Here is a 24,039-nt window from a genome sequence, read left to right as displayed (position 1 = left end):
TCCTGAACCTTTCAAATTGGACTTGGTGAAGTTGGGTGCTGACTTGCAGAGGATTGTTTTTAACGTCTCTTTCAAGTCCGTGTTGCCCGCTGGTAACTTGATTAGCCGTATTCGCCGCAGTGGCAATAATCGTTTGTTCGCCTCTTCAGCCGACTTCCGCCCATGTCCAACATGGCGACTGAGTATTCCTGACCTTTACGGGGTTGGGCGGTGATTGCTGTCTGAGCTGGTAGGGGGTGGAGCGGTTAGTAAACAGCAAATGCAGGAGCTTCTGCGCGGGAGTCAGCCATGGACTGGAAAGAAATTCTTCGCCGGCGATTAGCGACGCCCAGCACCGGTACTAACAGTGAGTTTGGGAGGGGCTGCTCGCAGAGATAGCCAGGCCCTAAATTCCTGAAGATGCGGGAGATGAGGGAGAAGCAGCTACTGGGAGCCGCACTTTACGCTTCTATGGAAGCTCTCTCGATAAAGGCAGTTGGACTGTGATTTAGGGTTACTGAAAGGTTTGATCCCCACTTCCCAGGAAAAGGAGTTGCGGAATGAGGAGCTACCCTAGCACCAACTTACGTGGCTGTGACCTAGGCTTTTGAGGAATAATTGAGAATTCCAGTCCCAACAACTCTTTAATCCTACTATAACCTATAATCCATTGATCTTTTGTCTTTTTATTATCACACTTTTTTTTTACTTCCCTCCTTATACATTTTAGATTTCATAATATATTTTTCCCTTATCCCTTCCCTTCACCTTCACGCTTGCCTGTTAACCAACCTGGTTAAAACTATCTTTCCTATTTCACACGTGCCTTCAGGGTAGCCCAAAGTGGCTGGAGAAAAACGAAACCGTGGTGAATGGTCTCACTTTTAATTCATGTCCACGAACCTAAAGGAAGTGTTTCAGTCATTTATTTACACATATTCCTTGTTTCCTTACACTCAGTTCTGGCAGTTCTCATCTTCCAGACATCCAGTTCTCCAGTATACCCTACCTACTCTTTATTTTCAGTTGATGAACTTGTGTATGTATTTGAGAAAGTCGGAGCTCACCTGTTCCCACTTACCATTTCTATCAGCCCTCTCCTCACCATAGATGCCCATACACTCTGCCTTTACTGTTAAAATGAACTAATTGTCCCTGCTCCTATTTGAGACAATTCCTCCACTCCAACATTAGATCATGCTCCCTTTCTTTTATTCACTCTCATCTTCTCTCTCAGCTATTATCAGATTTTCCTTCTTTACTGGATCATTTCCATCAACTGACAAACATGTTATAATATGCTCCATGTAAGAAAAATATTTTTTTTTTAACATTTATTTTATTTTTGAGAGATAGAGCATGAGCAGGGTAGGGGCAGAGAGAGAGGGAGACACAGAATCTTAGGCAGGCTCCAGGCTCTGAGCTGTCAGCACAGAGCCTGATGTGGGGCTCGAACTCATGGGCCGCGAGATCATGACCCGAGCCGAAGTCAGACGCTTAACCAACTGAGCCACCCAGGCGCCCCGGAAAAACATTTCTTCTCACATCTCCTTCCAGCTTTTGCTACATTTTTCTGTGCCGTTTATAGGAAAAGTTACATGTACTTGTACATTCTCGTCACTCTTTTCTTTTTTGAATTTTTTATAACATTTATTTATTTTTTGAGAGAGAGAGACACACAGAGTGCGAGCAGGGGGCGGGCAGAGAGAGAGAGACACAGATTCCGAAGCAGGCTCCATGCCCCTAACTGTCAGCACAGAGCCCAATGTGGGGTTCAAACTCATGAACCACAAGACAATGACCTGAGCCAAAGTCAGAGGCCTAACCAACTGAGCCACCCACGTGCCCCATTCTCTGCTTTGCTCTTTTTTTTTTTTTTTTAATGTTTATTTATTTTTGAGAGATAGACACACAGTGTGAGCAGGGGAGGGTCAGAGAGAGAGGGAGACACAGAATCTGAAGCAGACTCCAGGCTTTGAGCTGTCAGCACAGAGCCCGACGTGGGGGCTCAAACTCACAAGCTGTGAGATCATGACCTGAGTCAGACGCCCAACCCACTGGGGCACCAGGGCCTCCCCTCTGCTTCACTCTTAAGCCCACCCCATTGCATGCTTGTTATGTGCCAAGTACTATTCTAAGCTATAGCAGTAAACAAAACAGATAAAAAAAAGTCCTTGTAGAACTTAAGCTTTAGTGTTGGGAGAGATAAATAAAATAATAAGTAAATCATTTAGGTTATACAGCTTCTATTTAAGGCTGTTTCCTTCAGTGGTGTGCTAGATCCCATTTTTACCTATTCAAAGGTGTACTCCTGCAGTTGTCTCTGTCTCCTGCACCAGGTTTTCTTTCTCAGTCATTCCTATCAGTATTTAAACATGGTGGTATTTCTCTCACCTTAAGAAATGTTCTTGTCTTAAACTTCTACCTCTTAGCTATGCCTCATTTCCCTGTTCACCTTATATTATTGCTTGTTAAAAGAATGTTGATTATGGGGCGCCTGGGTGGCTCAGTCGGTTGGGCGTCTGACTTCGGCTCGGGTCATGATCTCGCCATCCGTGAGTTCGAGCCCCACATTGGGCTCTGTGCTGACAGCTCGGAGCCTGGAGCCTGCTTCAGATTGTATGTCTCCCTCTGTCTGACCCTCCCCCACTTATGCTCTGTCTCTCTCTCTCTCTCTCTCTCTCTCTCTCTCTGTCAAAAATAAATAACTTAAAAAAAAAAACAAAAACCTGTGGATTAAATCTGTACTGTAATTCCTGCTTGTCAAGATCATTAGTGATCTCTGTGTTGTTCCAGTGGTCAGTTTTTAGTCGTCACTTTCCTTGACCTGCCAGGGATATAGTAGTTCACTCTCGTCCTAAGCATACTTTTCTCTTCTTGGTTTCTGGGAGACACACTCCCTTAGTTTTCTTCTCACCTCACCAGTCATCCCTTCTCAATCTTTGTTTTCTTCTCCCCAGCGATTTACCATCAGAGTGCCCAAAGCTAAGTCCTTGGTCAGCTTCTATTCTATTCTCTATCTACTCTTACCTTCATGGTGAAATTAACCATTATTTTTAAGGCTTTAAATACTGTATATTTGCTTTTGTCTCCTAAATGTGTATTTCCACTTCCCAAATGCCAGACTCATATATCTAATTGCCTACTTGACATGGCCACTTGGTTTTAATAGGAATCTTTTTTTTTTTTTTTTGAGAGAGCGAGCGAGCACGTGCGCAAGCCAGGAGAGAGGCAGAGGGAGAAAGAGAAAGAGGGAGAGAGAGAGAGAGAATCTTAAGCAGGCTGCATGCTCAGTGAGGAGTGGGGTTTGATCCATGACCCTGGGGTCATGACCTACGCTGAAATGAGCCACCCAAGCACCCCTGTAGTAGGTATCTTAATCTTAATTTATCCAAGACTGAACTCCTGCTTTCCTTTCTAACTTGCTCACTGGTAGCTTTCCACCTTTTTGATATTGGCCACCCCATCTGCTCAGGTCAAAATCTGTAGAGATATGTTCAATTGCTCTTTTTCTCTGATATCCACATCCAGCGTGTTTGCAAATCCTGGGACTAAAAAGAAAATATATCTAGAATATTTACTCCTAACTGCCTCCATTGCAGCCACCATGATCCAGGCCTCCACCATCTGTCACCTGGATTACTGCATTAGCCTCCTAATTGTTTCTGGTGGCTCTCTCCCTCACCAATGAGCTAGTGGCCTTGCCTCCCATTAATCTGCCTTCCCTCATCTACGTTTCCTCTGGCCCACTCTGCTACAGCCACACTCACTGCCTCCCTCTTCCCTGGACACACCAGGCACACTCCTCTATTTTAGGGCCTTGGCACTGGCTATTTCCTTGCCTGGTATGCCCTTCTCCCATGATATCTGGATAGCCTGCTTCCTTGCCTTCTTCAGTTTTTTGTCCAGTTTCATCTCCATGAAACTTTCCCAGACACTGTTGAAAGTGTTGTGTGTATGTATGGACACATGTGCATGTGTCCACTCACATATATTTGTGTGTCCCTAGAATAGTTGAGTGAAAAAAGAATGAGTGAAATAATGAAAATGACTCTAGGGGTTTGGGCTTGGGTGACTGGATGAATACCATTAACTGGGATAGAAACGTGGAATTAGGAGAAGAGTGGTGAGGTGAGGAATGGGAAATTATTAGGTATGTTGGAGTGTGAGGATGAAAATATTTTGTTTTGAATGTATGAGTTTAGAGTTCAAGAGCAGTGTCTGTGTTAGTGACATACACTTGGGACTTAGAAGTCACACTACAAAAGTTGAAATGAGGGAGAAAGAGTAACAAAAATAAATGGCCAGAAAATAAGAGAATCGACAGTGTGGTCCAAGGTTAGGAATTAACATGGCACATGTGGCAGAAATGCAGGCATAAGAGAGGTTTAGGGCAACAACTATAGGCATGTTGGAAGGAAGTGGAAAGAGGAAGAGGAGGAGGAAAGTAAACTATTGAGAAAATAGACCCCAGAATTGAAGATTTCAGTGAGGCTGAACTGTAGGTATGATGACAGTGAGGTTTTGAATAACCAGAAGGAGAGAAAAGTTATCTGAGGGTATATGAGAGTTTAAGATTTTATTTAAGGTTAGTATATTTAGGAGCAGATAAGATCTGCGGTCTTGCCATGGAACCGAGTGACAGAGTGACCCCTCTTCAGAGTTGAGGTGTCATGGTTACTATCATAAACGTTATCCTTCCTTGATGATTAATGCAAGACATTGAGGTGAAGAACACTGCACCAGTTGCTATGGTCAACAAACTGTGGCAGACTGACTAAATATGATGGCTATAGGCCAGCTGCAGGTGGTTTGGTGGGTAATAGCATCCTGAGGTCTGAGCTCAGATGGACGGGGTTTGCATTAGGTAGAGGAACAGTGATTGCAAGCTGAAACTCATATGAGGTCCAGGACTGTTTTCTTACCACTCTAGCCCCAGTGTCTAATAGTGCTCTATATGTAGTAGGTGTTCAGTAAGTACTTTTGATGGAATGAATCATGAACATGCCAGAAGTCTGTAAGGGAGGCAGTGACTTGAGGAAGAGACAAGTATAGTGATAAAAAGAAGTGAAAGGAGCAGCTGAGATATGGTTGAAGTTGCAGGGGAGGCTTTTTCAGTGGAAGATAGTGATTCTTCCTGTTTTCAGAAAATTAATACAGATGTTCAGTATCTAAGCACAATTTTCAATGTCTTTTTTGCACTGTAATTACCCTATGGTAAAAAATACTTATTCCAAAAGTGCTTTTCCCTTTTAATCTATTTTGTTACCAGAAAAAAAAAGTGAACAAGAATTAAAAGATGAAGAAATGGATTTATTTACCAAATACTACTCAGAATGGAAAGGAGATAGGAAAAACACAAATGAATTCTATAAGACCATTCCCCGGTTTTATTATAGGGTAAGTGGTATCTAAGCAAATGTCTTACAGAGTTTATAAGTGAAATGTAATTTTCAAAATGGGATCAGCATCTTTTATTTTGTATAAATACAGGATTATATTTAAATTTTTATATAGTCTTTCATTGTAGTTGATCTTATTGTTTTGGAATTGATAAATCTCAGGGTTTGATATAAATTGGTATAAGACCACAAAGTTGTTACTTGGCCCCCTTTTTTTGGGTTACTGGCTTTTTATTCCTCATTTTCCTATGGATATTTGTGGTAGGTATTCTGTTGGATTATGTTGTCTTTTTATAAGACTTAGGTTTACTTGGCTGATCACCATTTTTAACTTTTGTCTTTTACTCGTGTTCTAAGGTATAATACATTTTGCTCAAGGTTGAACTGAAAAATAGATTAAAATGGAAAACTTGAAAAGTTAGACTCAATTATGTTTCCTCATGCCAAAACCGTGAAGTCTTTGATAAAGATTATAGTAAACAGTAAGACCCTAAGAAAGCTACTTAGAGCTGAAGTTGAAGGAATAAGACCTATTTAGTATTATGTAAAATGTGACCACTGTAGAAAAGTTAACTGTGGAATTTTAGCAGAATGTCTCTTAAACCTGTTACCTTCTAAACTCAATTATAACAATATTTACAAAGAAAGTAGGAGCAATGTATTAATATAAGTGAATTATCCAGATATTCTTCAAGTACAAACTTATTTCTTCAAGTACAAACTTTTTCCAAGTAAAACAGTGTGGACATTCCTCAAAAAATTAAAAATAGTTCTACCCTATGACCCAGCAATAGCACTGCTAAGAATTTACCCAAGGGATACAGGAGTGCTGATGCATAGGGGCACTTGTACCCCAATGTTTATAGCAGCACTTTAACAATAGCCAAATTATGGAAAGAGCCTAAAAGTCCATCAACTGATGAATGGATAAAGAAATTGTGGTTTGTGTACACAATGGAATACTACTTGGCAATAAGAAAGAATGAAGCATGGCCTTTTGTAGCAACGTGGATGGAATTGGAGAGTGTTATGCCAAGTGAAATAAGTCATACAGAGAAAGACAGATACCATGTGTTTTCACTCCTATGTGGATCCTGAGAAACTTAACAGAAGACCATGGGGGAGGGGAAGGAAAAAAAAAAAAGTTAGAGCGGGAGGGAGCCAAACCATAAGAAACTCTTAAAAACTGAGAATAAACTGAGGGTTGGTTGGGGGGTGGGAAGGAGGGTGGGGTGGGTAATGGGCATTGAGGAGGGCACCTGTTGGAAGGAGCACTGGGTGTTGTATGGAAACCAATTTGACAATAAATTTCATATTAAAAACTTTTTCCAAGTAAACCATTTTTATTGGAAACCTTTTTATAATACTGTTTGGCAGTCTTTTAAGAATTATATGACTAGGGGTGCCTGGCTTGCTCAATTGGTAGAGCATCCAAATCTTGATCTTGGGGTCATGAGTTTGAGCCCCACATCAGGTGTAGAAATTACTTAAAAATAAAATCTTTTAAAAAATTATATAACTAAGCCACATTTGTCATGGAAAAGAGAAAATACAGCTGATATTTTCCCATAACATTGCAGAGATATAAGTATTTTCGCATGAATTCTTCTACATATTTCTGTGTACATGTATGTGTTTAGCAAAAATGGGATGATATCATACATACTTCTGCTTTTTGTATTTCATAATTTCTTAAACAGTCCACTAGACAACTGAAAATTTTCAGTAGTCTGGGGGCACAGGAAGGGAATTGACATTTATTGAGTGCCAGTGTACTTCAGAGCATTTTATATTCATGATTTCATTTAATCAGGATTATGAAATAGTATCTTACTAACCCAGGAACAGCCCTTAGATGTTGATATGATCCCATTTCTGAACCCAGGAGTCCATTTTCCTGTATTTCCAGTACTAACCTTTGGCTCGCCATTGTGGTTCCTGAGGGAAACCCCTATGTCCCATTTCTGTTTCTTCCTTCTCTATGTGACCTCTTCCAGATCCCAGATGGTTTCCTGTCTGCAGATGCGGATTTGTGGGATGTTCTTTTTGTTGTTTCTTCTCTCTCTGTCTTTCCACAGCCTTGGAGAACCTAGTATCTTTATCTTTGGTCACCACTTCTCTCCTTGGCAGATTAGCTGGTTGACTAGCCACCGGAGCACAGTCAGAGTTTCAGCCCCAGCCTTACTTCCCAATACTTCTTCCTTTTCATGGGAGGGATGGCATCTTAATTCTTGGAAATGAAAGGTGGAAATCATGGCTAATTTGGATTATGGTTACTTAGCCACATTTAATGGGGCAGAGATCTGGAAGAGAAATCCTTGAAGCAAACTGAAGTTGAATTGGAATGAGTCCTTTTTAAGCCCTGTTTATGGAAATCACTCCAGTGGGCACACCCTCTACTTGGAGGGGAACATAATAGACACTGGCTTGACCATTTCCAAGGAGTAAGATCATCCAGGCTCAGAAGTCATACTCTGCTAAGGCGGTCTATCTTCAGTTAGTCCTAATTCATTCTGTCAGTCTAAGGTTATAGTGGAAAGAGCACTCTGAGAATATAAAATGAAACTTGGGCTTGACCGTTAGTTCTTTCTAGACAGGGATATGGTCTTGCTGATCATTGAATTCTCTGTGGATCTTTTTTTTAAATGTGTGTTTATGTTTGAGAGAGAGAGTGTGTGTGCATAGAAGCAGGGGAGGGGCATAGAGAGGTAGGGACAGAGGATCTGAAATGGGCTCTGCACTGACAGCAGAGAGTCCGATGCAGGGCTCGAACTCAACGAACCGTGAGATTATGACCTGAGCCGAAGTTGGACACTTAGAACTGACTGGGCCACCCAGGTGCCCCTAAATGAACTTTTTAAATGAATAACTTGAAGAAGAATTGAGATACAAAAAGTAACTTGAGGATGTGTACTTAATTTATGTACTATTTTATGAGGCCAAATATATTTTACATAATCCAAAACTATGTAAATCCTAGAATTTAGGTGTAGAGAAATTAACTGTAGTGTATTTTTAGCTGCCAGCTGAAGATGAAGTCTTACTACAAAAATTAAGAGAGGAATCCAGAGCTGTCTTTCTGCAGAGGAAAAGCAGAGAACTATTAGATAATGAAGAATTACAGGTAAGCATAGAATAAAAGGTTGCTTTGGATGTTAGCTATTTTGTATTTGTACTAAAGTCATACAGGATCTCAGGGTTTCTTAATGGAATCACTGCTGCAGAGTGGGTGAAGGCCCTGGAGCAATGGTTCCTGTCAAAGTCAGCTGCAGAACTTGCCTGGGCACAGTTCTCCCCAAAATAGTTTTGTTTTTTAAAGTCCCTAGGTGGAAACCAATTTGACAATAAACTTCATATATTGAAAAATAAATAAATAAGTAAATAAAGTCCCTAGGTGATTCTAACAAGGCCAAAGTTGAGAGCCACAAGTATGGGGTCAAACTGGGGGGGTTCACATCCTAGCCAGGCTCTATGATCTTGGACAGTGGACTTAACATTTCTGTGTTCCAAATCTCATTTATAAAGTAGAGATAACTATGTGTCTATGTCACATAGTTATATGGATTAAGGAAGTGCTGTATAAGAAAACTTTAAACTGAAGCATTCAATAAATGCTAGCTATTTGTATTATGTTCTTAATAATCAAAAGGGTAATAGGGGATAAGATTCATCTTAATACTAAATTTCTATCAGGCTACCATTTTAATGGAAATAACACATTTAACCAATGTTAAATTTTGTTTTGTTAACTGTAACATCTTCATTTCTGCAATTCTCCTAAGAACTTATGGTTTTTGCTGGATAAGCACCAAACACCACCTATGATTGGAGAGGAAGCAATGATTAATTATGAAAATTTTTTGAAAGTTGGTGAAAAAGCTGGACCCAAGTGCAAGTAAGAATAGTATAACTAACAAAGGAGTATGTTAAACATTTTAAATGCCTCAAATAAATGTTAATGAAAGTACAAGCCATTGGGATGACAATTTGAGTCCATTTGAGTTATTAATCAAGTTTAATAAAATTAGTCAAAATTCTATTGGTATGAAGTTATTAAAAGAAATTAATACTTTATAATATGGAGTATTTACATACCATGCAACTACATATATATAGTACATTTATTTATAACAGTATGGGCTTTCATTCTTAGGATGATAAAATACAAAGATGTATGACTTAATATTTTAAGTTTTGAACTACGATTCTCACTTTGATTTTTTTCATTTTGATTTTTAATTCTTTGGATTCATGCTGTTGTTAGCTAATTCAATATAGAAGTCATTTTAATATTATGTTGGCAGATGATTTTAATCTTTATTTCCTTTCCTTAGGCAGTTTTTTACAGCAAAAGTCTTTGCTAAACTCCTTCATACAGACTCTTACGGAAGAATTTCTATTATGCAATTCTTCAATTATGTCATGAGGAAAGGTGATTTCATTTTCATTGTGCTTAAATTCCTCTGGGAATCAAAGAGTTTTTGGTACATGCTTTTATAGTATCCCTTCCATGTGAAAGAACTCTCTTAGTAAGTCTGAATAGCAGAATTTGACCCAGATTTGTTTTCTTATTACTCCATTTCTCTCCTGGAATTTACTAGAGCTGAGATTTCTTACCATAAATTTGGGTTCATTATTATAAACAAAACAAAAACATGTATCCTAAAGATACTAACTAAAAAAATATTAGGGGTGCCTGGGTGGCTCAGTTGGTTAAGTATCCAACTCTTCATTTTGGCTCAAGTCGTGATCCCAAGGTCATGGGATTAAGCCCCTCGTTGGGCTCTGCACTGAGTGTAGAGCCTGCTTGAGATTCTCTCTCTCTCCCTCTGCCCCTCTCCCCAACTTGTATGCTTTCTTTTTCTAAAAAAATTAAATACATACATACATACATACATACATGCATACATATATACTATATATTAAAGGCTAAAACAAGAGTTTTAATGTATGGTGATTTAAATTATTTTAATTCACTGGTAATTCTATTTCACCAATATACAGTTGACTCTTGAACAACACAAGGGTTCGGGTACTGACCTCCCATGTAGTCAAAATGAGTATAAGTTTTGACTTCCCCAAAACTGACCTGTTAATAGCTTGTTATTGACTGGAAGCTTTTCCAATAATATAAACAGTTGATTAACCCATATTATATATGTTATATGTATTACATACTGTATTCTTACAATAAAGTAAACCAGAGAAAAGAATGTTAGTAAGAAAATTGTAAGGTGGGGCACCTGGCTAGCTCAGTTAGTGGAGTGTATAACTCTTGATCTCAGGGTTGTACGTTCGAGCCCCATGTTGTTTGTAGAGATTACTTAAAAAAAAGGGGTGCCTGGGTGGCTCAGTTCAGTCTCCAACTCTTGATCTCAGTTCAGGTCTTGATCTCAGGGTCGTGAGTTCAAGCCCTGCATTGGGCCCTGCATTGGGCTCTGCACTGGGCATGAAGCCTACTTGGAAAAAACAAAAAACATAAGGAAGAGAAAGTACATTTATAGTACTATACTGTATTTATTGAAAAAAAATCCATGTATAAGTGGGCCCACACAGTTCAGACCCATGTTGTTCAAGGGTCAGCTGTATTGTAGGTTGAGTTGCCTGAGGATAGTTTCAAATTCAAAATTGTAGCATCACATTCTAGGAGTTTTTATTAAACAACCTGGAGTTATGATTCCTATTAAGTTCCATAAAGATCTGTGAAGTTCTAGATGTATGATTTTTAACTAATACTTAGTCACAGTAATAACTCCGGTAGAATAAATGCACCTTCATTGAAGGCATAACATTACAATTGCTGTCCCTTTTTGGTGAAACACCAAGTTTAATGGATGTAGAACAATATTCTCAAGGGCATGAACTTTATTGTCACTTTAGGCAGGGTAGTTGTGTTGATATCTGCCATTAATTATATGGTACATTTTGTTATAAACAATTTTGGGGTAATATATGTGTGAGAAATGTTTGTAGAGTTACTAGTTTGTCCCCCTAATCTAGCTGTTTATCTCCTTTTATCCAAATATATGCTAAAGGACAGATCTTAAAATTACATTTCATCTTCTTATGTATTGTCAGTTTGGCTTCATCAAACAAGAATAGGACTCAGTTTATATGATGTTGCTGGACAAGGGTACCTTCGGGAATCTGTAAGTATTAACCTATTTTAATAATTACTGTAGACACCAAAATGTTAACAGTAGTTATCACTGGTTGGGTTACAGGTGATTCTTATATTGTTTTTGTTTTTGCAAATGTGTTTCCCCCAAAAAACTTTTAAAATGTATATTGACCACAAGAATTCCTTTTTAGATTCTTTTCCTCCAACTTTTTTCCTCCAACTTCTAAAAAGAGCCTATAGCTCTTTTTTTATAGCTCTTTTAATAGCTATAGCTGTCATAATCTCATGGTTTGTGAGATTCCAACTTCTAAAAAAGAGCCTATAGCTCTTTTTTTATAGCTCTTTTAATAGCTATAGCTGTCATAATCTCATGGTTTGTGAGTTCAAGCCCCACATCAGGCCCTGTGCTCACAGCTCACAGCTTGGAGCCTGCTTCAGATTCTGTGCCTCCCTCTCTCTCTGCCCCTGTCCCCCTTGCTCTCTCTCTCTCTCTCTCTTTATCTTTCTCCCTCTCTCAAAAATAAATATTTTTTAAAAAATTTAAATACAAAAATTTAAAAAATAAAGGCAAGAAGCTCTTCGAGAGCCAGGATTGAATGACTACAAAGTATGTTGTTAAGTGATAAAAGCAAGATACAGAAGAATTTGCATAGTTTGCTGCTATATCCTTCATAAAAAGAGAAAGAGAGGGGCTCCTGGGTGGTTCAGTTAGTTAAGCAGCCAACTTCAGGTCATGGTCTCACAGCTCAAAGGCTTGTGAATTGGAGCCCCATGTCGGGCTCTGTGCTGAGAGCTCAGAGCCTGGAGCCTGCTTCGGATTCTGTGTCTCCTCTCCTTGCCCCTTGCCTGCTCATGGTCAGTCTCTCTCTCTCTCTCTCTCAAAAATAAATAAACATTAAAAAAATTTTTTAAGAGAAAGAGAAATACACATATATATGTATTGGTTTGTATGTGCATAAGTTATTTTGGAAAGATGCATCACAAGCTGATATAGGTTACTTCTGGGAAGAGGAAATAGATGAGACTTTCAATGAATACTTTTTGTTCCTTTTGAATTTGGAATTTTGTAGAATGTATTACTCAAAAATATGTTAAAATTGAAATAAAAAATAAATTTGTAGAAACACAATATGTTTACCACTCACGTAGTTATATAACTAATTTAAGTAGTTTAATTATTTAAGTTTTACCACTTATATAGTTAATATACTATTAATGCTGAATGATTTTTAGGACTGAAATTCAATATTCCAGTACCTAATGAAGAAACAAGATTAGACATTTAACACTTTGATTTAACATTTTGATTTGTTTTATCCTTTCAGGACTTAGAAAACTACATATTGGAACTTATCCCTACTTTGCCACAATTAGATGGGCTGGAAAAATCTTTTTACTCCTTTTATGTTTGTACAGCAGTTAGGAAGTTCTTCTTCTTTTTAGACCCTCTAAGAACAGGTAAAAGAAAATCTTATCTTAGATATTATAAGGATATTATTCTAAATCTTAATAAGCAGAGAAGTCATGAAGATGTCATTTATTTTTCTAACATGTCATTGCCCTTAATATATCTTTTATGGGCAATAAATCATATCTTTTATGATTTATTTGCACCAACTATAACCAGCTGTGTGACACTGGGCATGTCATCTAACCTCTAAAATGGTGTATGAATTGGTTAATCAGTGGCTCCTTCCAGTTCTGAAAAACAGTTATTCTGATACTTGCTCTTCCTGTTATGTAATATACGGAGAATTGGTTCTTTTTGATGTAAAATATGAAACTTTAAAATACCAATTGTGTGATTACTCTTTTAAAATACCTTTATAAAATTGAGTTCCTCTATTTTTTTTAAATGAAATTGTGTTTGTTCTTTAAAGGGAAGATTAAAATTCAAGATATTTTAGCATGCAGCTTCCTAGATGATTTATTGGAGGTAAATATGTTTTTAAAATACTTAATTATATCACTTGACAGTTACTGTCTTCTAATCATGTCTCTGTGTTTATTTAGTTAAGGGATGAGGAACTCTCCAAAGAGAGTCAAGAAACTAACTGGTTTTCTGCACCTTCTGCCTTAAGGGTTTATGGTATGGTTCCTATCATAATGCTAAAATTTGAGTTATCCTTTCCTCAGTTAATTGGCGTTCAAAGAACAGTTTTATACATAGGCTAATTTAGCTTAGGATCAAAGTATTCTAATTACCTTAAGAGCGAGTATTATAAATTACTAAAATTTACTTGTCATTTTCTTGCTCTTTAGTAGAACATACAGAATGTAATTTGACCCTTTCTTAATGACTCAGGAGCATCTTTATGAACATCAGCTATTATCTTGCATTGTGATTAAAATGCCACTGCTGTCAGTATCCAGAGGCAGGTGTTCTAGGGACTGTTTGCTTATTTCCTTTAATTTCATTAGTCTGCTACACTATTCTCTTGGGTGGTCTTCTGATTCATTTTGGCATCCTTGATCTCTGCTTTCAAATACTTACATTTCAGTGCTTTTTATTGACCCCTATCTCTCTCTAATTTCAACACCTAGGAAAGTTTTAAACGCCTGCAAACTGAAAACAAATAATGATGTGGAATGGCCCAAAGGCCATGGCCTTCATGATGGGTTTTCTTTGGTTCTAGTTTAAGGGCTGGTATGATAGAGTCCAGGGATAGTTGATCTTAGGGCACTACCCTAACATAGTTTGAAAATTAAAGTATTAGCCAATAGAAAGAACTTTTTGTGTTTATTCTTTTGTATTCTAATTAGAATTTTACTTTTGTCATGTCTTTTTATAACTTTTGTTCCCAAGGCCAGTATTTGAATCTTGATAAGGATCACAATGGCATGCTCAGTAAAGAAGAACTCTCCCGCTATGGAACAGCAACCATGACCAATGTCTTCTTAGATCGTGTTTTCCAGGAGTGTCTCACCTATGATGGAGAAATGGTAGTAGTTTAAATCTCTGATAAGTTTTAAAAATTTAGGCTCCTGCAATTCCCACAAACCCTTTTCTTGATGTGATACAGTATTATTTTTACATCTATCTTAAAAAGTCCGAACTAATCAAATTGTTTGAGTTTTGGAGACTTTGATCTTAAGGCAAGTTCACTTTAAATATGGACTCAGGACAAATACAAAATTTTAATATTTTCATTTCATTATCGTCTCTTTTTTTTTTAATGTTTCAAGTTTTTATTTAAATTCTAGTTAGTTAACATACTGTGTAATATTAGTTTAAGGAGTAGAATTTAGTGATTCATCACTTATATAACACCCAGTGCTCATCACAACACGTGTCCTCCTTAATACCCATCACCCATTTAGCCTATCCTCTGCCCACCTCCCCTGAAGAGTATGGACTAGTGAGAAAACAAAAAAAAAATCTCAAAAATAGGCAAATCCTATCGACTGTTTTCATATAGATGATTCATTCTTTAAACTACCAGGTCAGGGGCGCCTGGGTGGCTTGGTCGGTTAAGCGTCCGACTTCGGCTCAGGTCATGATCTCGTGGCCCGTGAGTTCGAGCCCTGCATCGGGCTCTGTGCTGACAGCTCAGAGCCCGGAGCCTGTTTCAGATTCTGTGTCTCCCTCTCTCTCTGCCCCTCCCCTGTTCATGCTCTGTCTCTCTCTGTCTCAAAAATAAATAAACGTTAAAAAAAAATTTTTTTTTTTTAAATAAAAAAATAAACTGCCAGGTCAGGTATAGTACTACAGATGCCATGGTTTAAATCTAAGAATCAGGTTGTATTATTTTCTGTAAGTGGCTATGTTAGTACCTAACAATTAACATGCACCTGTCCTTTTATCACAACAATGCAAAATACTTTAGGAAATTCTAACTAGTATCTTATGTTTTTTTGTTTATTTATTTTGAGAGAGAGTGAGAGTGCACGGGGGAAGGGCAGGGTAAGAGGGGAGAGAATCCCAAGCAGGCTCCACACTGTCGGCACAGAGCCCACTGTGGGGCTCCAACTCATGAAATGTGAGATCACGACCTGAGCTGAAACCGAGTCGGACACTTAACTGACTGAGCCACCCGGGTGCCCCTCTAGCGTTTTAAAATCACCATCCTTGATGTTAAAAACACGTTAGGGATCTGATAAATTGTCAACGAATGACAGTTAAGAAATGGTCATATTGTCAGAAGAGAATTGGGGTTTTAGGTTTTATCATTTAGCTTTAATAGCAGTTTTCTGAATAACACAATTGATAGCCGGTGGCACAGGAAAAGGAGGGAAAGGTGCAGAAACTCTGCTTTGTGACTCCTACGGCTGTCTACACTCAAGAGTGAGGAGCTTGTACTATTCTAATGACTTCTGGTGAATAAAGTAAACCAGAGGCTTCAACTGTGAACAGAGTTAGACCATGATGAGGCTGCATCTCTTTAGCTCTTTATATTGCAATTTATGTGAAAAGGAATTCTTAATGTTAGCCTAAAAAAGCATTTTCCAAGAATATAAATTTTTTTTCTAAGTGAGAATCTCTCAAGTGTTCTTTTCACCATGCAAAAGTAATCTGAATATGCCTTTTTTGTAGCAAAAGCTTTCTGTTCTCCTTATGTCATTCTAGCTTTTATTTGTGCTTTTTTCCATTTCTTTGCAGGAGAACAGTTTCAGTTAAAGTAGAATGTCTGGTAGTCTTAAGATGGCTTCTTACTGGAAATCATCTGATTTTAAAATGTTTAAACAGTATTTCAAAGTAATTATTTAAATATACTATTCTATTCATTCCAGATAAACTCCCCCCCCCCCCCCCCGCCAAAACTGACCACATTGAAATGAAGATACTAATTTAGTGGCATTGTACAATAGCTTGGTCACTGTCCTGTCCATTTCAAAGGCATAATCAAAGAAAATTACTCCTTAAAGCAGCAAATCTCTCATAAGAAAATGAGCTGTGTCCCCCAGACTATTCTCAATACAGATTAACTGCTAAGTAGAATTCCTAGAAACCAATATTAAGTATACAAGTATGTCTCATTTCATATTAAAAAAAATTGCCATCTTTGATTGTAAAATGGCTTCAATTCATTAGATACTCACTTGAAAAGTTAATTCCAAATAAGGCTTCTAATGAACATCCTTTTCTTTTCTGTAGGACTATAAGACCTACCTGGACTTTGTTCTTGCGTTAGAGAATCGAAAAGAACCTGCAGCTCTGCAGTATATTTTCAAATTACTTGATATTGAGAACAAAGGATATCTGAATGTCTTTTCACTTAATTACTTCTTCAGGGTAAGTCTCATTTAACAAAACGTTTACTAATAGATGTTAGAAGCAAATCAAGTCTGCTTTTAGTTTTTTTTTTTTTTTCCTATTTACATTGACTAAAAGGTGATTTGATTAGTTGTAGAACACTTAAAAAAGTGCAAATATGTCAGGGGTTATACTGGACATGGAGATACAGATATGCATGAGGAATTCGTTGCTTTGGTGATCAAAAACTAATGTGTAAAATCCTACAGAAGCTTCAATTAAACAATTCAGAAAAGGTAGAACTTTTGCAGACTTTGGTAGTAGTAGATTCTTTTATTTTTTATTTACTTATTTTTTTAAATGTTTATTTTTTTGAGACAGAGAGAGACGGAGCATGAACAGGGGAGGGCCAGAGAGAGAGGGAGACACAGAATCCGAGGTGGTCTCCAGGCTCTGAGCTGTCAGCACAGAGCCTGATGTGGGGCTTGAACTCATGGATGGTGAGGTCATGACCTGAGCCGAAGTCAGACGCCCAACCGACTGAGCCTCCCAGGCGCCCCAGTAGTAGATTCTTTTAAATGCTATGCTGTAAAAAAAAAAAACTTATTTTTGTATGTATATATTTTTAATATTTATTTTTGAGAGAGAGATACAGACAGAACACAAGCAGGGGAGGAGCAGAGAGAGACACAGAATCCGAAGCAGGCTCCAGGCTCCAAGCTGTCAGCACAGAGCCCGACATGGGGCTCACACTCACAGACTGTAGGATCATGACCTGAGCTGAAGCTGGACGCTTAACTGACTGAGCCACCCAAGCGCCCCTTATTATCATATTTAAAATAATTTTAGGGGCGCCTGGGTGGCTCCGTCGGTTAAGCGGCCGACTTAGGCTCAGGTCATGATCTCACAGTCCGTGAGTTCGAGCCCCGCGTCGGGCTCTGTGCTGACAGCTCAGAGCCTGGATCCTGCTTCAGATTCTGTTTCTCCCTCTCTCTCTCTGACCCTCCCTCATTCATGCTCTGTCTCTATCTGTCTCAAAAATAAATAAACATTAAAAAAAAAAATTTTTTTTTAAATAATTTTAGAACTGGCTAGGGGCGCCTGGGTGACTCAGTCAGTTGGGCATCTGACTCTTGATTTCGGCTCAGGTCATGATCCCAGACTCATGGGATTGAGCCCCACGTCAGGTTCTATGCTGTCAGCCCAGAGCCTGCTTGGGATTCTCTCTCTCCCTCTGCCCCTCACCCCTATGTCACATGTGCACTCTCTAATAAACAAAAAGAAAGTAACTTAAGAATAAGAATAATAAATTTAAAACTGGCTAGAATTGTGTGCCACATTTCAGCATGAAAACATTATTGCTGAAGTACTTATATTGCACCTTAGGTGGTCTCAGGGAATAACATGATGAGTTCTGAAGGGAAATTTAATTGTATCTTATCTGATAAGCCTTCAGATGCACAAGGTATAAAAGTAGGAATGTCTGCCCTTTTAAGACAAATCATTCCTAAATTTGGTGACTTTTCCATTTGGTAGGATAATTTTGTATAGTAGTATTTCATCCCATTACCTTAGAAAACTAAGTGATTTTTATATGGTTAAGACAACAGTAGGAAGAAATGGCTTTTTTTTAAATGATAAAAATGACATTTTCACATCTTTCTCATAAACCATTTTTCTCCAGAGGCTTTGAATTTGCCATTTAAAAATTTTGGATATTTTAAAAATAACTATTTGGTTTCTGAGTTTCATACTATATATTTCTTAGTTTCATGTTAAATTCTCTAAAACTTCCATTATGATTTCCTAGGTCGTAATGACTGCAAATATTAGGATAAATTACAATTGCAGTATTAGTATACATTTTTTAGAAACTGAGTCAATGGCTAATATAAGAATATAATACCAGCTCATCATAGGGATCTCCCACTTTAGGCAGACCTATTCAATGAAGATTCAATTTTAGGAAAACAAAGTAAATGTATCTTTTGGAAATTAAACCCTCAACTCTTTTTCATAAAGATTTCTTTATAACATTCTAATAATACTAAATTTTGTCAAATATTTTATATTGGGGTGCCTGGGTGGCTCATTCGCTTAGTGTCCGATTCTTGATTTCAGCTCAGGTCATGATTCCACAGTCGCAAAATCGAGCTGTGTGCTTAAGATTCTTTCTCTCTCCCTCTGCCCCTCCTGCTTGCTCTCATTTATTTTATCAAAGTATTTAGGCTTGGTTGTGTGGGCTAAGGTAACTATTTATTGGTACTGAGTCCTGCAGTCCTAAGCTGTTCATAAAGTCTTTGTACGTCAATATTCCAGTTATAAAGTGGGCCTAGATGTTGCACTCTAGATCATACCTCCAGGTCTACCCCTCTAGTAGCTGGGGGTGTACTTAAAGATTCTCATCTACTTCAAAGAGATGCCCTGTGCACACACTGATACCAGTGGCACCACATACTGAGTAAGCACCTGCAACGTATTTATTTGACTATTTACCAAGAATTTTCCAGTGAATGACTCTCACCTAAAATATTTATTAGTCCAACTGGATCACAGTAGTTTCTTTAGTTAGGGTTTTTTGTTGTTGTTGTTCTTTTTTTTTTTTTTTTTAATATTTTCCAACGTTTTTTATTTATTTTTGGGACAGAGAGAGACAGAGCATGACCGGGGGAGGGGCAGAGAGAGAGGGAGACACAGAATCGGAAACAGGCTCCAGGCTCCGAGCCATCAGCCCAGAGCCTGACGCGGGGCTCGAACTCACGGACCGCGAGATCGTGACCTGGCTGAAGTCGGACGCTTAACCGACTGCGCCACCCAGGCGCCCCTGTTGTTGTTGTTCTTAAAGGTTATAAAAAAGTTTGAGGGAGTTTTGCTTACATTTTTTTCTGTCAAGTAGAAGGCAAAGTATAGGGTGGGAGGCAGAGGTGGCGTATTGGGTGTCTTAAAGAATGGTGAGGGTATGGGGCGCCTAGGTGGCTCAGTAGGTTAAGTGGCCAACTTCAGCTCAGGTCATGATCTCACGGTTTGTGGGTTCAAGCCCCGTGTCAGGCTCTGTGCTGACAGCTCAGATCCTGGAACCTGCTTCGGATTCTGTGTCTACCTCTTTCTCTTCCCCTTTCCTGCTCCCACGCTCTCTCTCTCTCAAAAATAAACATTAAAAAATTAAAAAAAGAAAAAAGAACAGTGAGGGTATGAACAGCATTCCTGGAAAATGAGTGGATCAGGCATCACAGATTAAATCGCTAGGCCATGTAAAGGCCGATCTGAGGTTGGAGACCATTCCTATATGGTAGCAATAATCTGTAGTCTTATAGACTTTTTTTCTGGAATTCTCAATAGCAACGTTATGTATCTTGAAAGGTTGGTAGTTACACTGAAATTGTTTAAGTTTGGCCGACTGGATGTGAAGCAAGGTCAAGGAAGTTGAGAATATTGGCAAGAGTGGTTGAAATGATAAGGCTTGTGGTCTGATAGGAAAGGAAGTGGAACTAGAAAGGGGCCATGGGACAGGAAGGGGGCTGTTGAGCATTTTTTATTTACAGACTTATTTCTATCCATACAGGCCATACAGGAACTAATGAAAATCCATGGACAAGATCCGGTTTCATTTCAAGATGTCAAGGTTACCTTTTCTTTCCTTTTCAGTAAGCTCTACACCCCCATAGAGCTTGAAGTCATGACCAGGAGTTGCATGCTCTACTAACTGAGCCAGCCAGGCTCCTCTACCTTTTCTTTTAATATATGTAATACAGATAATCACCTATATTAAATGAAATTTTATATGAAAGAAACTTATGAACTATGAAGTGAATGAAATCAAGTATTTGCTGTTACTTGTTCTGAACCAATATTTAAATCATTAGTAACTGAAACCACACTTGGACTAATGATTTGTATAGTTAATGATTTTAGCATGTCAGTCTGTATTTTCATCGGAAGCATTCATTCATTTGATTGAAAATTAAGAGAATCCATATAACCTGCATTCTTTGGCAGCCTATTCCAAGTTAAAATGAATTTTTAACTTGGTAACTGTAGTTGACCCTTGAACAACACAGGAGATAGGGGCAATAACCCTCCCTGCTCACCCAAGCAGTTGGAAATCCACGTATAACTTTTTTAGAAATGTTTATTTATTTTGAGAGAGAAAGAGAGTGTGTGTGCAAGCAGGGGAGAGGCAAAGAGAAGGAGAGAATCCCAAGCAGGCTCCATGCTGTCAACAGAGCCCGATGCGAGACTCGATCCCACGGAACTGTGAGATCATGACCTGAGCTGAAATCAAGAGTCAGATGCTTGGGGCGCCTGGGTGGCTCAGTCGGTTAAGCATCCGACTTCGGCTCAGGTCATGATCTCACGGTCCGTGGGTTCGAGCCCCGCGTCGGGCTCTGTGCTGACAGCTCAGAGCCTGGAGCCTGTTTCGGATTCTGTGCCTCCTTCTCTCTGTGACCCTCCCCCGTTCATGCTCTGTCTCTCTCTGTCTCAAAAATAAATAAACGTTAAAAAAATTAAAAAAAAAAAAAAAAAGAGTCAGATGCTTAACCAACTGAGCCACCCAGGCGCCCCCCTCTCCCCCACCTATAACTTTTGACTCCCTGGAACTTAATTAATAGCCCACTTTTGACTGGAAGCCTCATATAAACAATAACATAAACAGTTAACACATATTTTATATATTACATGTTTTATATATTTTTAAAAATGAAGCTAGGGAAAAAATATTGAGAAAATCGTAAGGAAAAGAAAATGCATTTACTGTATACTGTATTTATCAAAAATATCTATGTCTAAGTGGACCCATCCATTTCAAGTCCATATTGTTCAAGAATCAACTATATTTAGGTTTGGACACTTTTTAAATCTGCTACTTCAAAGGTCTTGCTTGCTTTGATACTATTACGGAGACATCAGTCTTACAATATGAAAACTACCACTATTTGAAACACGTGCTGCTACTTAGCATTTTTGTAGACTTTACCAGCTATGAAAAACATTCAGTATCTAGTACAGATTCAGATTCAGGCTAAGTAAATAATAAAATAACACATCCAGTTTTAATTAAGTATAAAACAATAATAATAATAAATGAGACAAATCTGAAACTATGCAACAGGCAATCTAAGAATTAGTAATTTTAAATTGCCACTAACCTAGAAAGGGACGTTTCACAAACACACAAGATTAAAAGCTCATAGATTTCATTTACCTGAATTCTTCTAATCTTCTTAAAATGTAATCTCCCTCTTTAAATGCTACTAAATCCCGAGTAATTTTCCTGCAAAAAGATTAGAAAACGTGCACCTAATTCCTTGTAAATATTCATGTAGTACACCTCATAATATAGAAGAGATTTTTCCATCTATTCCAGTAACTTTTAGCACAATTTCATGGTCATTCTGGAATTCCTTGATACTGAATGTCCCTCACCCACCACCATCCCTCTGGATCTATACTCTTAGATCCAGAGTATAAAACGTTGACATCACTATTGGAAATGAAGCATTGTCGTTATCTTGGCTCTGGAAGCATTTAAGTTTTTAGTTTGAGCTGAGTTTGCACTTAAATCAAGACCTTGCTTTACCAACAATTAGAAGACAACAGAAAAGTATAAGATACTTATCATGTATTCAAAGAACACTGCATTAGTTTTACCACTAATTAGCTATATAGCTTGGATCAGATGAAACTCCAAGCCTCAGTTTCTTTCTCTCTTAAGATGAGAGATAGATGCCACATACCTAAGGAATCTTCCAGTAAAAATTTGATTGTGTGTAGGGAAAAGGAGTTGTCTGTGTGTTAAATGGAAAAGAAAAAAACTAGAACAAAAAATTTTACATGAGGTCAAGTGCCAGCCTTGAATTTCACATCACTGTATGAAAGAAATTAAGTTCATCAGGTACCAGGTTTCATTGTATTGTTTTCTCTCTCACAGGATGAAATCTTTGACATGGTTAAACCAAAGGATCCTTTGAAAATCTCTCTTCAGGATTTAATCAACAGTAATCAAGGAGACACAGTCACCACCATTCTAATCGATCTGAATGGCTTCTGGACTTATGAGAACAGAGAAGCCCTTGTTGCAAATGACAATGAAAACTCTGCAGACCTTGATGATACATGATCTCTCAAAGACTAGACTGTGTTCATTAAGATAAACTTGAATGCTGCATGCAAAACCTTTCAAGCTGGATCCTTAGAAATGGCCTAAATAAAATACTTTATATGCCTATAGAACACAGCAAATGTTCTGGTTATTGGAATTTTGTTTGCAGTAGTTGGAAAGCAATAGGATGAAATGTTTTAGGAGGTAGTAAATTCTGGTTCCACTTAGCTCAAATAAGGCAAGTGTGATTTGGTAAAGGTAGGAGTCCACTTTAAACCTATATCATCTTCAGAAATGAAGTTTTCATGGGATATTTCTGACATTAGACATTAAGAATTTGCATATTTGAGGGATAATTTATTTATATGTGGTCACTTAACCTTGAGTCTTCTAAAGCATTAAGTGTATCAGAGATTATAAACTTATCCATTCATTAGAAGAGAGCCATTTCATTTCTGGGTTAGAAGTCTTTGGACGTGATGTTTCTTTTTAGGATGTTTCAATAAAAAGTATTCAAGTTAATATTTCAACTAAAAACACTATTGTATTTTTAAAAATCTGTCTAGCTTTATTAACCAGTACCAGGGTTACATTGTACAAAACTTAACCCCATTTCATTAAGGATTTTGTTAGAGAAATTAACTCAGTGTAAAGATTCTCAATTATACTGTCCTGTGTTTAGTTTATGAGAAGAAAGATTAGAAGAGGGCAAAATACCATGAACTATGATCCAAAGGAAATAGTAATTATAAAAAGAGTTGAAAAGGAAGGAAAAGTGAAAGAGGCTTAAAAATAAGACAAAACCATTTAATGCATTTCTGGGAAATTTTATAGTTTGCATAAGTAAAGTATAAAAATTTAAGGCACAGTGAATAACTATATAAACATTACAAACTGGCCACTGTTGGACAAGTAGAGAAAGTGAAATTTAAGAAAACCTTCATAATTCATCTTCCTTCTACTACAATCAGAAGAGTTTCTAGGTAAACTTTCAGATCTAGTGCCTTTCAAGAGAGAAGATTGAGATCATCTTTAGATATGCATGCCTTCACTGAATAAACCAATAAATACCTGAGTTAAAGGTCCTATCTCAAATGAAGTTTAAAACAAATTGGAGGAGGTCAGGTTAACATATTTTAGCGTTACTGGTAAACTAAAATTTATGGTGACATTAATTACATAATCTGAAGATTAATCCTTTAAGTACTAAATTAAAGAGTTTACACCTATGACCAAAAAATTA

The 24,039-nt window shown here is 37.9% G+C and overlaps 1 protein-coding gene and 1 long non-coding RNA gene across 5 annotated transcripts; one reads left to right on the top strand and one right to left on the bottom strand.

Moving 5' to 3' along the window:
* The first annotated feature begins 27 nt into the window (after positions 1 to 27).
* PPP2R3C (protein phosphatase 2 regulatory subunit B''gamma) lies at positions 28 to 22,927 on the top strand. Of its 4 annotated transcripts, none has more exons than XM_058738812.1 (13): positions 28 to 337; positions 5,252 to 5,379; positions 8,401 to 8,505; positions 9,164 to 9,276; positions 9,716 to 9,813; positions 11,460 to 11,530; positions 12,828 to 12,960; positions 13,383 to 13,438; positions 13,516 to 13,591; positions 14,309 to 14,445; positions 16,598 to 16,735; positions 20,259 to 20,318; positions 22,626 to 22,927. In XM_058738812.1, exons 1-13 carry the CDS (start codon positions 289 to 291, stop codon positions 22,812 to 22,814), a joined length of 1,353 nt encoding a protein of 450 aa, XP_058594795.1. In that variant the 5' UTR covers positions 28 to 288; the 3' UTR covers positions 22,815 to 22,927. The 4 variants fall into 4 exon arrangements, with proteins under 4 accessions (XP_058594795.1, XP_058594793.1, XP_058594796.1 ...); XM_058738810.1 differs by having other exon boundaries at positions 28 to 346; XM_058738813.1 differs by having other exon boundaries at positions 28 to 346; positions 20,259 to 20,340; positions 22,626 to 22,738.
* Positions 19,522 to 22,626, bottom strand: LOC131517095 (uncharacterized). The gene is made up of 2 exons (XR_009264385.1): positions 21,241 to 22,626; positions 19,522 to 20,998 (listed from the first exon to the last, which is right to left on the bottom strand). It is a non-coding gene; the product is annotated as an uncharacterized LOC131517095 (long non-coding RNA).
* Positions 22,928 to 24,039: the final 1,112 nt, after the last annotated feature.

This window comes from Neofelis nebulosa, chromosome 7, assembly GCF_028018385.1.
Source record: "Neofelis nebulosa isolate mNeoNeb1 chromosome 7, mNeoNeb1.pri, whole genome shotgun sequence".
Lineage (NCBI taxonomy): Eukaryota > Metazoa > Chordata > Mammalia > Carnivora > Felidae > Neofelis > Neofelis nebulosa.
Note: the sequence above shows the minus strand (reverse complement) of the source record. Positions and strands in the feature narration are given on the sequence as shown.

Coding starts and splice junctions, on each gene's coding strand:
- PPP2R3C (XM_058738810.1), top strand. CDS start 289: ATGGACTGGAAAGAAATTCTTCGCCGGCGATTAGCGACGCCCAGCACC. Junction 11,531..12,827: donor AAGGGTACCTTCGGGAATCT/GTAAGTATTAAC, acceptor TTATCCTTTCAG/GACTTAGAAAACTACATATT. Junction 14,446..16,597: donor TCACCTATGATGGAGAAATG/GTAGTAGTTTAA, acceptor TCTTTTCTGTAG/GACTATAAGACCTACCTGGA.